We start from the raw sequence: 15,303 nt of genomic DNA, 5'->3' as shown, positions 1-15,303 counted from the left end.
CTTACCACTGTGGTCTCAATATGGATTGGACCTACTGTTTCTACTGGAAGAAAAGTTCCAATTCACACCAATGGAAGCTATTCTTCCAATTCAAATAGCAGGCATGGGGGATTGTGATCCAGACTGGGAGTGCAGTCAGGGGCAGGTGTTAAAATCTCTATACCCCACACCAGGGTACAAATCCACATCAAGTTCCTGTACCTGCTATATACTTTTTAAAAAAACCTATATAATTGCTAATTGTATGAATGGCGTCTGATCTAGTTTGGCCCTCAGAAAGACATGAGCAGTTTTGTGGCAAATAGATTTTTTGCTTACATTTTTGTCTTTTGCCAGAGAAAATGTATTCTACAATGGTGCCTTTAAGGTTATCAAGGTGTCATGATAGTCTGCTGCATCAAAAACAACGAACATAGTTGCCTCTCTGAAATTTATCTTTATATAGTAATCAGTTTCTAAGATTACAATGATAGTATTATAATATGTACCACTATATTTCACTTCAAATAGAGTAGGTCCTTTATTGCTCTGTAACTCAATACATGCAGCACTCACTTTTTTGTTTATCTCATTCTGCCTACTGAGCAAGGAGCTACATAGATCTTTTGCTTCTTGTAACTGTCCCTGCCTAACTATCCATACTTTCATCCACGTCTATGATCCTGTAAGGCAAACAGGTGATTGTGTTTCTACCCATTCTTTCTCTATCCCCATTCCTGCTTTCCCACTTTCCTGAAGGTACCAGACATCCCACTTTGAGTTCAGTCATATAAACGAAAACCCACCTCTTGGGCTTTCTTTTTCATTCAAAAAGGGTCAGGAATTGATAATTCAGTTTCATAACATATTAGAGTTAGCTGTATTTTGAATCATCTATACTAAGATGCTCATTAAAAAAGAATTCCTCAGGACAAACTTACTATTTGAGTGCCAGTTTGAGGGACTGTAACCTTTGAGAGGCACCAACTCCAATTCGTTATTAGAAGATGGTCCGAAGAAAACACTGCATGCAATGAAAGTATCCAAGGGTTCAAAGGTTAAAGTCTTGGAAACAACCCAAAGATCATCTGCCAACAGAGTAAATAGATTTGTATCAGTTGCCTCAAATGATCAGCTTCTGAACTGACAAAAATTAAATCTGGACTCTTTTCTAAAAAATAAGTTGTCTCCTCTTATTTTTACAGTTTAGCTTGCTCTGAAAGATTCTTATGTTCTTTGTATTTTTTATCTGAACCGTGTCAGTTAAGTTTTGGCTGCAATCCAATATACCCCATTGAACCCAATGAGGCTTATTTCTGAGCAGACACATATATATTGCACTATATATCATATTTAATAGTTGTGTATTTTCAACACTGCTATTCAAAATTATGGAGCTTCCACCCCCCCAAGGTTTGGCTTGGTTTTATTTTTGTTGTGTATGATGCTTTAATTTTGTACCAATGAGGGAAAAAAGGTATGACAACAGTTTACACAGATTAAACGATAATTAGAATATACATTAACAGGTAGAAAACAGTGGGTTACATGTAGCAATTTGAAAACCAGTTTGTCAAATAATTTTAACTGATTCAGGCATAAGCAAACAGAAATAAAATCCAGAATACCAGAACATTGATTATAACAAGATAACCTTATCATTTCTTTGACTATCTAGGATATCTAGTACAAATTCATAGCAATATTCCTGAAAATTGCTAGACCAGTCAGAAAGATGTTGACTTCAGATGGCTTGTGGATATTCGTCTAGCTTGGGGAAACCAAGCCCTTTTCAGGCATTTGTGTAGAATGAATGTGCATGAAAAGCAGTAGGAGAAGAGACAGGCTATGCTCTGACCTATGTGTGGTCAAATGGCACCCTTGCATGGACAGCCATATACATGAGGGCTCCCTTCAGATATTCAAACGGCCAGGGTGTGTATGAAGCCAGCTGTTCTGATGCTGCCCCTCTTACACTCTAACACAAACGAATGCCTAAGATGGTATGCATGGAATAATCTTTAACATTTGGCTTCTAAAACAGTTATTAGAGAGCATTTAATGAAACATATGGATGTATACAGTCTGGATTCCTTTTTGTTATAAAATTTCTACTGAACATATTGAGGCAGGAACAAGCTAGGAAACAAAGAATAGCATTTCAAAGGAAGAGTTCAAATTTCTTATTTAGAGAGAAGTGAAGATTTGATTTCTAGTCTTCTGAGGTACATTCCAGTCAATAGATTGCATCTGAAGATGTGCTCATCAACTGTGGATTGAAGCTACAAAATCTCCCAGGAACCAAAGCATCAAGTTACTACAACTAACATGTGGTCTTCACACCTCACCTATTCTCATAGCCAGAAGTAAGCATGTAAATATGTCAAAGACTAAACATGAAGGGAAATACATGTTTGAAGAGCACCTATACGATAAGGTATTCTTCAAACATGTAATCTCTTACCCCTTGATATTAAGATTAATTTGTGCTATGTTATGTAGTTGATAGGATATTCCTCTGTAAACTGCATGTATCTGAAGAACTATCTTGTTTTTTGAAAAACAACAAGAAGCAATCACCTCTCTGTCCAAATTTCATAGGAAAGGCGTATTACCATTTAACATTTGTTTGGTCATCAGAAGTAGAATATGGGATTGCCTACATGGTGTTAAGTACTACTTTACTACATGACTTCATCTCACTAGCAATGACATATAGTATAAGGTCAGGATGCAACTCCTGTAAACAAAAAACCTCTGTATGAGCCATACATCAGGCCATGCTGGAAGTGGAAATCCCTTCCTATTTCCAAAGGCAAATCCTAATGTGGATATACTTCAAAACAGTGACATTCTTCTATTTAATAGCAATGGCTTTAGATACATTTTGTCCAGTTTCGCAGAGATGACAGAGTTCACCAACCTTTGCTGTACACAGAGGAGTGCTCCTTTCGGTTCAGCTTAATATATATTTTGGATTTAGAATCATAATCAAAGTTGGCATATGCACTGTTAAATTTCTTCAGCTTACCAAATCGCTTGCTTTGAATATCAAAGGCTTTCCTAAGGAAATATATATATATATATATTTATATAAGGAGTAAGACATTATGATTTCCATGCTGCCTTTATGTTTAACACAAATACTCATACACAAAGTATAAAATACTTTACCATAAGACTAAAACAGAGTAAAAGAAAAATTGAATTAAGTGAAATAACAACCACATGTATCCCATGCAGTTCTGATCAAATCATTGCTAAACACTTCATTAATATAAAGAAATACTAATTAAAAGCATTCAGTTAGCTCTATACACTGAAATTGTTTGGGGGATGTGTTCCTTGAACAGCAACTCCCACGCTACACAGCACAATTTTTAAACTGAAGGAAAGTAAGTCTTTGGATTCCAGTCATTGCCTTGATTTTCGTCGGGTCTCACACTGCTTACATTGAAACTTATACATAATATTGGGTGTTTGCTTTCGGGTTTTTTTTGCTACGAGTGCTTTTGCACTATAATATGAAAATGATACATCTGAGGTTACACAGAAGCCATTTGTGATAAACTTTTATAATAACTCTTCTCTAACAGAACTTAAAAGAGATGTCAGCTCAGTAGCTCCATTCCTATTCAACCTGGTAGTTAGTTTAGTTAACTTTCCAACATACCGCACAACAAATTGGCATTCTTCATAGAGGTAAATATTTTGACACCTGAGGTAGGTTCCAATACTCTTCATGTCATGAAGAACAATGCTAGGTCTACTTTCTATGTGTCCTGGATTTATGTCCTCTAGCCACTTAAAAAAATCACATCGATCAGCTTTAGGAGCATCACAGGCATAAAAAAGCCGGCCCTAAAGTAAAATACAAACCATATATAAAAACAAAGCTAAGCTATATATTACAGGTTGACCACCCTACTCCAGCTAGATAACCCTTCTCCCACTATTTAAAAGTATTAAACTTTACCCTGAAAAAGGATTATGAATGTTCTAGAACAGAGGTTCCTCTACTGTGGTCCATGAGCTTCATACAGGTGGTCCAAGGCATGTCCACATTAAATATTCATATTGACTTTTAACTGTATTTTATTGCTTCTTTTATTTCTTATATTGTTTTATAATTTTAATTCTACACTGAGAATTTAAATTGTAATACAATCAAATACAATATAAGAAAATAAATAAGCAATACAAGTATTATTTTAAAAATCATACAGCACAGTACTTTACAATTGCTACAACAGGCAGAAAAATCAATAAGTGGTCTACTAAGACCACCAGCAAGTTTCAAGTGGTTCATGGGGGGGAAAGTTTGGGAACCACTGTTCTAGAAAACTAAATTTCATAAAGCAATGGTTCCTCAAGTACAAGACAAGGAGTTGTATTCAGCTAAGTCCTATCCAGAGTAGATCCACTGAAATTAAGGACCCTAACTTACACATGTCTATTTTCAATGGGTCACTCTGAGTAGGAGTAGCATTGAAAGCTACCCAAGTATTCCTAAGAGAAAAACCAAAACTGCCACAAGAGGTTCACTCAGGGGACTGGTTTTCAAGTAAATGGGTTTAGGATTGCAGTCTAAGCTGGCAATTACATGTAACATCAAGAGATCAGTGGCTGGATCTCTCCCATTTTATATAAAAAAAGTTATAGGAACTGCCTGCTCTCCAAGCCAATTAGGAATGTAGATCAGGTCTCTCATGATATTTTCCTGGCAATCGCTCCCATCTCAGGCTGCTACAGTGGCTCATAGTAGCTTCTGGGAGAAAGGTGATTTTCATTGGGAAAACAGCATGTCTGTGTGAAGGGTTACCCCCTGCCCAGCATCTGCTATTTAAATTTGTTTAAATCTGTGAGAAATCTGATCACTTCCAGGCCCAGTTCAGGGTCTTGACTTTGACATACTGACTTGGCTCCCAAACTCCTGAAAGACCACCTCCTCCTATTAAGGCCAGCCCAGGAGTTAAGATTGGCAGGGGAGACCTTGTTAGCAATTTCACCACTCTCAGAGGTACCTTCTCTGTGTTTGCACCCATGCTCTGTAACCCCTGCCTTTAACTCAGTGTTAATGTTTCTGTTTAATAATTTTATAACGTCTATGGTTTTAATGACTCTGTTGTGATGCTGGGTTTGTTTTTTATAAAATTATTACGACTTGTGACTTTTTTTCTATTTTGTAACCTGTCCAGAGACTTTTTGATGAAAGGCTGGTAATATATCTATTTAATAGATAAAACCAGGGCTCCCCCATGGCTATATATAGTTATGCCCTTAGGCACCTAAACCATTTACTTTGAAGTAAGTTCTACTGAAATTAGGGGGATGGGCACAGGTCCAAATAAATGTGAAATGCTCCAGTATTTCACTATTATGATGCTCAAAAAACCTGTCATGTTAATATCAATTTTTTAGCAGACTGATTTGATAAAAATGTACTTGTATCCATGAAATGCAAACCAGTATGTAGCAAATTAGGTATTTCAAAATACTATTCAGTTTTACAAAAATACATAGATCTATGCACATACATATGAAATGATCTTCACCATACACTTCAGATTCCTGCCAGTTAAGGCTACAGAAGCTTACCTTATTTCGGCCCTCTTTTTTAACCATAACAAGCTTAGCTGCAGTCTTGTGGTTGCAGAGTGGTGCTGAATTTTCTTGTCCTTGCCCTCCTTTCACTGACATATAGAAGGATATATCCACTTTCCCAAGAGCTTTGTGTAGTTTTTGTGACAGCTCAAACAACAATATGTTTAAGTGTTCTATACACAACAATAGAAACAATAAAAAATAAAATTTACAAACAGTTCAGTGTGATAGAAAAACAAAGAACTTTAAATTCAATTCCTCTGAATGTAATTTGAGCTCCCTCAGCAATATAACCAGTTTTTCACTATGACTCTTTACAGGCGAATAAGTGGCTAGAGTTAGCTGAAAGGAACCCCTTAAAAAATCTAGGCCCTTTCACTTCTTTCACTTTCATCAGCGGAAAGGTGATCATGTAAATATCAGGGAAATTGTTATCTCTAAAATGCATCTTCAAAAGACAGTTGCAAGTAGTTCTGAATGAAACAGATGGTCTTGACCGTTTCAGTCTGGGTGCAGGCTTCGTTTCGGGACTGAATCAGCCTAAGTTGCCCTGATGGATGATCTTTTTCAGGACGACAGGAGGGAGTGGGAACCAATTATTCTTACTTGATCTCTCAACCTCAGATTTTGTCATCAGATTTTGTCATCAGATTTTGATACCGTTGACCATGGTATCCTCCTGAACAAACAAGGTAAGGTGGGTATTGTGGGCATTGTTTTCCAGTGGTTCCAATTCTATCTCCACAGCTGCTTTCAGAGAATAATATTGGGTGATTGTATTTTGGCCCTGTGGGGTGCTCCAAGATATCGTTCCCAATGCTGTTCTGTATGAAGCTGTTGGGAAGAGACATTTGGTCTTACCGTGAAATCGGTCTTCTCTGTGCATGTCAAAGATAATATCAGGTGGGTAACTAGCTCCACCTACTGGTTGAAGGCAAAAGAGTACTGCTGACGTTTTACTGTAGGTCCGTTCCTAGTCTGTGCCTGCTCCGTCCGCAGTTTTTCAATAACAAGCCCACATGAAGAAAACGAAATAACACCACAAAAAAGACAAGACAACAGTACTCATACACTCTCTGCTCAAGGTCTAACAGAACTTGGAAAGGCAGCCCAGCCGTCATAGGGAGCGGCCCTGATATCATCTTTGACATGCACAGAGAAGACCGATTTCACTGTAAGACCAAATGTCTCTTCTCTTGTGCATGGAAAGATGATATCAGGTGGGACATACCAAAGCTGACCCATGTAGGGTGGGAATAGTGCTGGGCTATGGCTACTAGTGATCTGAGAGGACATGCTGTAGTACCCTCCTTCCAAAGGCTGCCTCGGCTGAAGCATAGGAGTCTATTTTATAATGTTTAATGAAGGTATTGGGAGTGGCCCATGTGGCCGCCCTACATATCTCCCCCAGAGGCATTATGGGAAAAGGCCGCTGATGCGGCCGCCGCCCTAGTTGAATGAGCTACTACCCCAGCGGGACGGGATAATCTTAGAGAGGCATATGCCAAGGATATGCATGCCTTGATCCACCTGGCTAGTGTAGATGTGGTGACTTTATTCCCCATGGATTTTGGGTGAAAGGAGACAAACAAATTATCTGTTTTCCGAAATGATTTAGTCTTGGAAATATAAACTTTAAGGGCTCTTCTCACATCAAGAGAGTGCCAGGCTTTTTCTAAAGGATGGACAGGATTTGGACAGAAGGACGGTAATACCAGCTCCTGCTGGCAATGGAAGGCAGACAACACTTTGGGACGAAAGGAAGGGACAGTATGCAGGACTACTCTATCCTTATGGAATACACAAAATTTTTTATGGACAGACAGGGCATTCAATTCAGACACTCTACGGGCCGAAGTAAAGGCCACGAGAAACAAGACCTTAAAGGAAAGAAGACAGAGAGAAACCTGACTCAGGGGTTCGAACAGAGGTTTTTGAAGGGCCGACAAAACCTTATGCAGATCCCAAGTTGGGTAGCGATGCCCCGTAGGAGGTGCTGTTATCGTTGCTCCCCTGAGGAAACGCTTGACGAAAGGGTGCGATCCGATTGGCTTATCCAGGGATCTGGAGAGGATTGCCGATAAGGCTGAAACTTGGCGCCTCAGGGTGTTTGGTCTGAGACCCAAAGATACGCCGTCTTGCAGGAAGGACAAGATTTCGTTTACTCCCGCTTTTCGAGGAAGAACCCCTTGCTTCTGCGACCAGGATGAGAAGGCCTTCCAAGTGCTTTCATAAATTCTGAGTGTGGATGGGCATCTAGAAGCCATCATGGTTTCTAATACTTGCGGAGAGATGCCTCTTTTCAAGAGTCTCTTCCGTTCAAGTTCCATACATGAAGTGCCCACCACTCTGGGTCTGGGTGCTGGAGCTGTCCCTGAGAGAGCAGGTCCGTTCGCGCTGGAATCTTCCATGGTGGTTCCACCGACAGGTCAAGAAGGTCTGGAAACCAAGGTCTCCTTGGCCACCATGGAGCCACCAATAGAAGTGCTGCCCTTTCGGCACGAAGTTTTTTGAGCACCCTGGAAATCACTGGAATTGGAGGAAATGCATATAGTCTGCCCGGAGGCCACTGGGAAGTCAAGGCATTTATCCCTTCCGCGCCTGGTGTCGCGTATCGGGAGAAGAACCTCTGCACCTGCCGGTTGACACTGGTGGCAAAGAGGTCTACTTGAATGTGGCCAAAACGTCCCACTATTTGACGAAAGGACTGTGGGTGAAGTCTCCATTCTCCTTGAATCAGCTTCTCCCAACTGAGCCAGTCCGCTTGGCTGTTGTCCTCCCCCTTGAGATATTCTGCCGCTATCGAGACAATATTGGTCTCCGCCCACTGGAAGAGGAGAAAGGCCTCCTTCTGAAGAATGAGGGAGCGTGTGCCTCCCTGACGGTTTAAATACGATTTGGCCGACACGTTGTCTGTTCTGACAAGCACCGCCCCTAACCGTCTGGTGTTCGCAAAGTGCCTGAGGGCCAGACGGACTGCCCATAGTTCGAGTAGGTTGATCGGCAGTGCGGATTCCTGAGCTGACCACGTGCATTGAATCATCTGCCCGTCGCAGATGGCTCCCCATCCAGATAAGCTGGCATCGGATGTTATCAGGGTGTGGAGTGGATCCTGGAAAGGGACGCCTCGCGTCAGGTTGGGCTCTTGGGTCCACCAGAACAGCGACTGACGAACCTGTGGTGACAGAGCGACCATGCGGTGGTGCCTGGACGCTATGTTGTTCTGGAATGGCAGCAGCGCCCACTGAAGAGTGCGGGAATGATGACGTGCCCATGGTGTCGTTTGGAACGTGGATACCATCAAACCGAGAAGTGCTGCCAACTCCATCAGGTCTGTAGAGGGGGAGGATAGGACATCCCACGCCACTTTGCAGATCTTGCTGATCCTGTCTGGAGATAGCGTAATGAGGCCATTTTGAGAGTCTATAGTCGCTCCCAAATGTGTGATGCGTCTGGACGGAAAGAGATGACTCTTGGCTTCGTTGATCAGGAAACCATGATCCTTTAGATAGGTCAGGGTGACATGGAGGTCCTCCCATGCCTTGTGTAACGATGGTGAGCGGATCAGAAAATCGTCCAGATAAGGAAAAATATGAATCCCGTGTCCTGAGGTGTGCCACCAGGGTAACCACTATCTTGGTGAATGTCCTGGGAGCAGACGACAGGCCAAAGGGCATAGCCCTGAATTGATAATGGTCTTGTCCCACCGCGAAGCGCAGATACCTTCTGTGAGGTGGAAAGATTGGTACGTGCAGGTAGGCTTCCTTCAGGTCGATGGATGAGAGGAAGTCCCCTAGCCTCAGCGCTTCTTTGATGGAAAGTAAGTTGTCCATACGAAATTTGCGGTACTTTATGAAGCAATTTAGATTCTTGAGGTCTAATACTGGCCTGGATGAACCGTCTTTTTTGTCGACAGTGAAGAACAGAGAGTAGTTTCCCAGGAACCTCTCCCCTGGAGGTACCGCCTCGATATGCATAGTAGATGGGAAACTGACCTCAAAACTTTGCCCCTTTTGTGTGGATTTGCTGACAAAGGGGATGGAAGGAATCTCGCCGGGGGGGTGGAGGAAAAACTGCGGACGGAGCAGGCGCAGACTAGGAACGGACCTACAGTAAAACGTCAGCAATACTCTTTTGCCTTCAACCACTAGGTGGAGCTAGTTACCCACCTGATATCATCTTTCCATGCACAGGAGAATGGTCATTAGGTTTCCCTACCCCATTCCAATATCATATATCCTTTCCCCCATGTAATTTTCCTCACTCTAAATTGCTACCCTGAAGTTTTGTTAATCTTGTGGGAATATATGTACCACTATTTCTCCTCTGTGACGCTAGTGGCGTGCAGAAGACAATTTAGACTGGGAAAGTGGCATGGGGCAAACACCTACCCCCCGCTTACCCAGTACTGTTGCTCCAATGAAATTCAGAATCCTTTGGCAGCTTTTAAACCAAAAATAAAAACATAATGTATACCATGACCCAGAAATGTTTTTTTCTGAGATGGTGTAATTTAGACTGCAGGGACAAGCACCCAGCATACACGATGGCCGCTGCATTTTCACAATATAGATTTGAATGTCAACACTATGGCTGCTGTTGAAAAAACTGTTAGGAGGGTACTCATGTTCTGTCCCAACTTGTGTTGTCCCCTTAAAAACCACCCATCAGTGAATTTACTGCTTCAATATTGAAATGAAAGGTGTTACTTATACCTATCAAAGCAGTAGTAAAAACCTGCTTATAATGTGCAGGAGACTGAAACACAGCTGGGATATACATCTGTCTTTTAGGGACATTAGCAGAGTTTACCATTTCTGCACTGGGAAAGAACAGTTCAGAGGAGTTCTGAAAAATAAAACAGTGAAAGGTATGCAGGTTAAACCTTATTTCCTTTCCCTCTAATCTAATATGCAGGCAAACTTACATATACAGACATGCTGTATTAGAACACTTGACTCAAGAAGTAACATTGGTCCCTCCTGCATCTATGATCACGGAGGTTTATCAGGTCGTTTGGAGAAATCCAGTTCCGTACTGAATCAACTGCTTGTAAAATTATTGTGATTATTGTTGTTATTAATTTGATTTTTATCCTACCCAAGGCAGCCATACTACAACATAATTAAAATACTACAAGAATCAAACGTTTTAAAAAGGTGTAAAATATGTAACCCATGCACGTGTTCACGTCATTCCCATCCTGTCTCCCTCTACCCCCCCCCCAAAAAAACTTTGGAGCTGGACTTTGCTTGCTCTGCAGATTAATCCCAGTAACTTAATATACCCCACCCAAATCAGTACCTTAATGTATGCGTCCAATAATTTTTTAATACTGAATTTGCAAGAATCATTTCAAACATTTAATATATTCAGTCATATCAGTTATGCCCTTCTCTAAGATACGCTGTTCCATTCACACTTTTCCCCTGGTTTTCCATTTCTGTGGGCACTGAGCATGCTCAGTCCTTCTCGGGCCATTTTGGGGGCTGTTTCTCACCCTTTGGTTTTTCCCATTTTTTTTAACTTCTGCAAACCCCAAGGTCTCCCAAAGCCTGCTGATGCCTCTCTTGTGCATGGATGGTGCTGCACTGCTGGGACACAAGACAGAGTAGGAGAATCAATCATTTGATTGTTAACCTTCTCTCCTCCATTTCTGTGGTCAAGAGAAGGAAGGAGTAACCCTAAGGACCTACAATATGATGCAAGGACAATGATTTTTCCTCTTTGCAAGGTTGCATGCCTATCCATTGAAGCTAACCTCTTCTGGACCACATCTGTGGATGCTCAGGAACCTGCTGCTCTACAGTGAAATATCTTGATGTAGACAATAAAATACAAGATCAGGGTTGTTTTCCTTTACTTGGTATCTCAAATTAAGCCACAAATACCACTTGAAATTTTTTTGGAAGTCTGTTTATACAAGTAACTCAACAAGAATATGTAAAAAACCCCAAACCACTTTATTGACAAGCATATGACTAAGCTACTAAATATTCATAACTATTTTTTAGAAGCTGCTTTGGCAAAATCTACTCCTAACACTTTTGTGAATAGTTATATACCTTGGCATGTCTGGTTATGTTGTGGCAGTTCAGCTGACCTAGCACCTTTGGTCCTTCCTCAGTGGAAAATTTCTGATTTAAGTGCAAAGAAAGTTTCTTTCCTTCTGAAACAGAATCTTGGCTGCTAAAGTTTCGCTGCTGTTTACAAAGCATGCTTTTCATCATCTGCAGATGCACAAAGTCTGCAGCGCTTTCATTGATGACACCACTCCGACTCTCTCCTGTGTCATCCAGTGGCATTCCTAAGCCACTCTCAGCTCGGATGTCATCCGTCATGACCAGTTCACTGTTATTTTGAGTTGTCAAGTCACTATGAACTGTGTTTTGGTATTTCTGCCACTTGCTTTGTCTCTTTTGTTCTGACACATTAAGCAATGCAGACTGTGTAAGCACCCCATGTCTTTCTCCTATACACTTTTCACCAACAAAGGTTTCACACATCCTGTCCTCAGGCCCTAACATTTGTGGCTTGTCATACATGTCGACTACTGAGAAAACAAATGACTGCTGGCCTTCCTCGCACATTTTTACACTGGAATAAACATCTAAGTCAGAAGGTTCTCCATCTACAGGTACCGTCACAACTGGTGTTCGTATTCTAAGAGGGGGTAGGAGTATAGACATATCTTCTGGGCAGCTGGACTCCTCCATTCCTATGAAGCAGAGAGTTTTAGAAAGCTGCAACACATGCTCTCAAGCATTTCAAAACAAGATCCTGGGAATATACCACAAATAGAGTAAATATTCTCTCCATGTTCTCTGGGGCACTCTGCTTTCCTTAAATCTTGAATTTGCACAGCACAGATTTTGCCTGTATTTGTTTCTTCCATAGAATGTTTACATTTCTTTCTCAAAAGGCTAAAACAAACGTAGCATAATCAATTCACTGAGCAGAGGTTATTGATGTGGATAGCAGAGCTTGGAACAGTTACTTTTTTGAACTACAACTCCCATCAGCCCCAGCCAGCATGGCCACTGGATTGGGCTGATGGGAGTTGTAGTTCAAAAAAAGTAACTTTTCCAAGCTCTGGTGGATAGTAATATGTATCCTAATAATTCTGCCTAGAACTTCTACGAATCAGCTATGAACCAGATCCATTTAGTGATATACAGCACAGCAGGGGAAGGTTTCAAATGATGGAAAAGAAAAAAAGGGGGGTCTCTTTCCTCCTCCTTTCACCATTTCCTCTTTGTAAGCTTTAACCTGCGTTACAACACTCCTTTCCCAGGGAGCTGGGACCCTATACAGGAGCACTCTTGCTACAAGTTGTGTATACATCAGAACATGATGCTTTTGAAACTTGCTATTTCTTACTAGAGAAAATATATCAGAGGGTGGGGAGATTGTGGTAATCTATTGTTCAATGAATGGAAGAAGTTTCTGTTCATAAATTTCTGTTCACAGAAGGATCTCTTCCATTCATTGAGCAAAAAAAGTCAGGGTCCAAGCCCATTCCAATAACAACGCAAAGCCAGGAAAACAAATCTTACTGTCTAAAGCTGACATTATGTACATTTATAATCAAACAAGGCTGAGAATTTTATATATATGTATAATTGTAATGCTATAAAAAGCTAACATCCAACACTTGCAACCCAACTTTTGTACGAGGGTGCATCCCTTTCCCTCTTGCTATCTCCGTTACCAAACCATTACATACAGCAAAAACAAATAAAACATTCTTACGGGAAAAGCTTTTTGCACTGTCCACAGGTAAATGTGGAACTATTCTGGACACCATGAATTCCTGTTCTTGCATGTCTCCCACTGATTTTTTACTGCTTGGACTTGGGGGAAAGTAACAGTCAGAAGGCTGTGAAGTCTGCACAGAAACAATTTGTAAAGCTAAAAAAATTAAGCAAACACAGCTGAATATACTTAAAACTTTCACATTGCTTCTAGTTTTAAAAAACTGCTATGATAGTAGATGATAACCAACATCACATAAGCAGACATCTGCTCATGCGACAGGACTTCCCAATGGTGCTTTACAGTTTCAATGGGAAAAAATTAAGGGTTCTTTCTCCAAAAAGCATATATCTAAAACAAACAAAAAGGAAAGGCAACAGAAGAATGGAGAGAGAAACAAAGGTAACAAAGGATAAATAAGTTACACATACTTATGTTAATCTGCATTCACAATTTGTAGGCTAAACCAAGGTTAATCCAAAAGGTTTGCAAACATGGGTAAGCTTTGAGGAGGGGCTTGAAGGTGAAGGTGGCAACATGTACTGTACATGTAAGGAGGGAGTGTAGGGGGCACCAAGGGAGGAAGAATGAGGTTTATAAAGTTCATACAAGACTTGATACAGATTGATGTCAGGAATGGGCAACCTGAGGTCCTTATTTGCTACTTTCACTTAATATTTAAACCACTACATTTATGGTTGCTTAATGAATTATTTCACACTTTCACAAGATGAGAGGGAAGTACAGAAATACTTTTATTTATAAATAAATAAATAAGTTCATGGATTCAAGAAAGCTCTCTCTAAAAGGTCCCTTTCAGTTTACCTTAATAAAGCCAGGCAGCACAGGGCTGCCTGGTTCTTGGGCTGAGAAAAAACAATCATCCTTTGCAGCAATTTCAAATTCTGCCATATTAGCCTGTGGATCCCATCTAAGATGTGAACAGGATCCTCTCATCATTATCTCACTAGCTGCGGATCCTCTCACCCGGTACCCTTGAAATTCAACTAGCTACATACATTTAAGAGGGAACATTAATAAAAAAGAGATAATCATGAGAAAATAAAGAACCACAGTTTAGCACAAATTATTTTTCAATATTGTGATTATAGTAGCTTAATTGGGCAAAGCAAGCCAAACCATCAGACAGGAGGAGCAAATCCACCACTGCATCCAAAGCCCTGCTGCTTAGGCCAGCCAGGGTCAAACGTAGAAGATGGCTTTTCACATATTTGTTGGTGTGCTAGCTCTTGGCTGGTGCAGCTGAGAAGCCCAAGGACTGGGCTACTCACAGGATCCAAAGTCTATACCCCACCCCAGGATGTTCTGCTAGCAGAACAGTGGCAGAATTACTGGTGGTAGCTTCCTATCCACTATCCCTCCCCTTGTGATGCTCATCTCTACTGGAGAAGAGAAACCTAAGTACCATCTGGAGCCCTCTCCCCGCCACTAGCTGCATGGAACTACTGGCAGTTTTTAGGATCCTGGCTGTCAGGTTTGCTAAATCATCTCTTTGGAAGCTATACCTTTGGCTGACTGTCAACCACTTCAAAAGGACTCTGGTCATGTAGCACGTTTACTATTGCTGTTGTGGGCTTCTCTACATCATTGGTTAAAGAAGCATCCTGGAAATAATCATATACAAGTCAAGAGAAGGATACACCATTCTGCACTGAGAACATGCTCACTTTTGCATGCAGTAATAGAATAAAACGAGCTCATTACCTTCAGTAAGTGGAAGGTAATACAATTTGCAACTTTTTTAGAACTATATTTAAGCAAAATAAACCTATTTTACATTTTGGTAAGAAACATGGATTTCCATACTAGAGTGCAAAAGCTGTGCTGTTTGCAACCCTCTCCCAAAACCAGTTTCCCCCAAATTGTCTTTACACAATGTATTTCACATGAAATACTTTTTTCCAGCACCCTTCATATAACAGACGTTAAGCCTTTAACAAACGG

At 40.9% G+C, this 15,303-nt stretch overlaps 1 protein-coding gene across 20 annotated transcripts in view; it reads right to left on the bottom strand.

Annotated features, from left to right (window-relative positions):
- Nucleotides 1–15,303, bottom strand: part of ZGRF1 (zinc finger GRF-type containing 1) — a 60,984-nt gene that overhangs the window by 21,974 nt on the left and 23,707 nt on the right. For 14 of the 20 annotated variants that reach the window (XM_061585341.1, XM_061585348.1, XM_061585343.1 and 11 more), the window contains 9 exons: nucleotides 14,865–14,963; nucleotides 14,164–14,349; nucleotides 13,336–13,471; nucleotides 11,649–12,301; nucleotides 10,299–10,431; nucleotides 5,578–5,756; nucleotides 3,653–3,840; nucleotides 2,903–3,042; nucleotides 921–1,067 (listed from right to left, as the gene is read on the bottom strand). In XM_061585341.1, the coding sequence (XP_061441325.1) occupies nucleotides 921–1,067; nucleotides 2,903–3,042; nucleotides 3,653–3,840; nucleotides 5,578–5,756; nucleotides 10,299–10,431; nucleotides 11,649–12,301; nucleotides 13,336–13,471; nucleotides 14,164–14,349; nucleotides 14,865–14,963 (1,861 nt within the window). The remainder of the gene's footprint in view (nucleotides 1–920; nucleotides 1,068–2,902; nucleotides 3,043–3,652; nucleotides 3,841–5,577; nucleotides 5,757–10,298; nucleotides 10,432–11,648; nucleotides 12,302–13,335; nucleotides 13,472–14,163; nucleotides 14,350–14,864; nucleotides 14,964–15,303) is intronic. The other 6 variants (XM_061585342.1, XM_061585345.1, XM_061585347.1 and 3 more) reach the window with 6 other exon arrangements.

Source organism: Rhineura floridana, chromosome 9 (assembly GCF_030035675.1).
Source record: "Rhineura floridana isolate rRhiFlo1 chromosome 9, rRhiFlo1.hap2, whole genome shotgun sequence".
NCBI classification, from domain to species: Eukaryota; Metazoa; Chordata; class Lepidosauria; order Squamata; family Rhineuridae; genus Rhineura; species Rhineura floridana.
The sequence above is the reverse complement of the archived record's forward strand: the minus strand, read 5'-3'. Positions and strand labels throughout refer to the sequence as shown.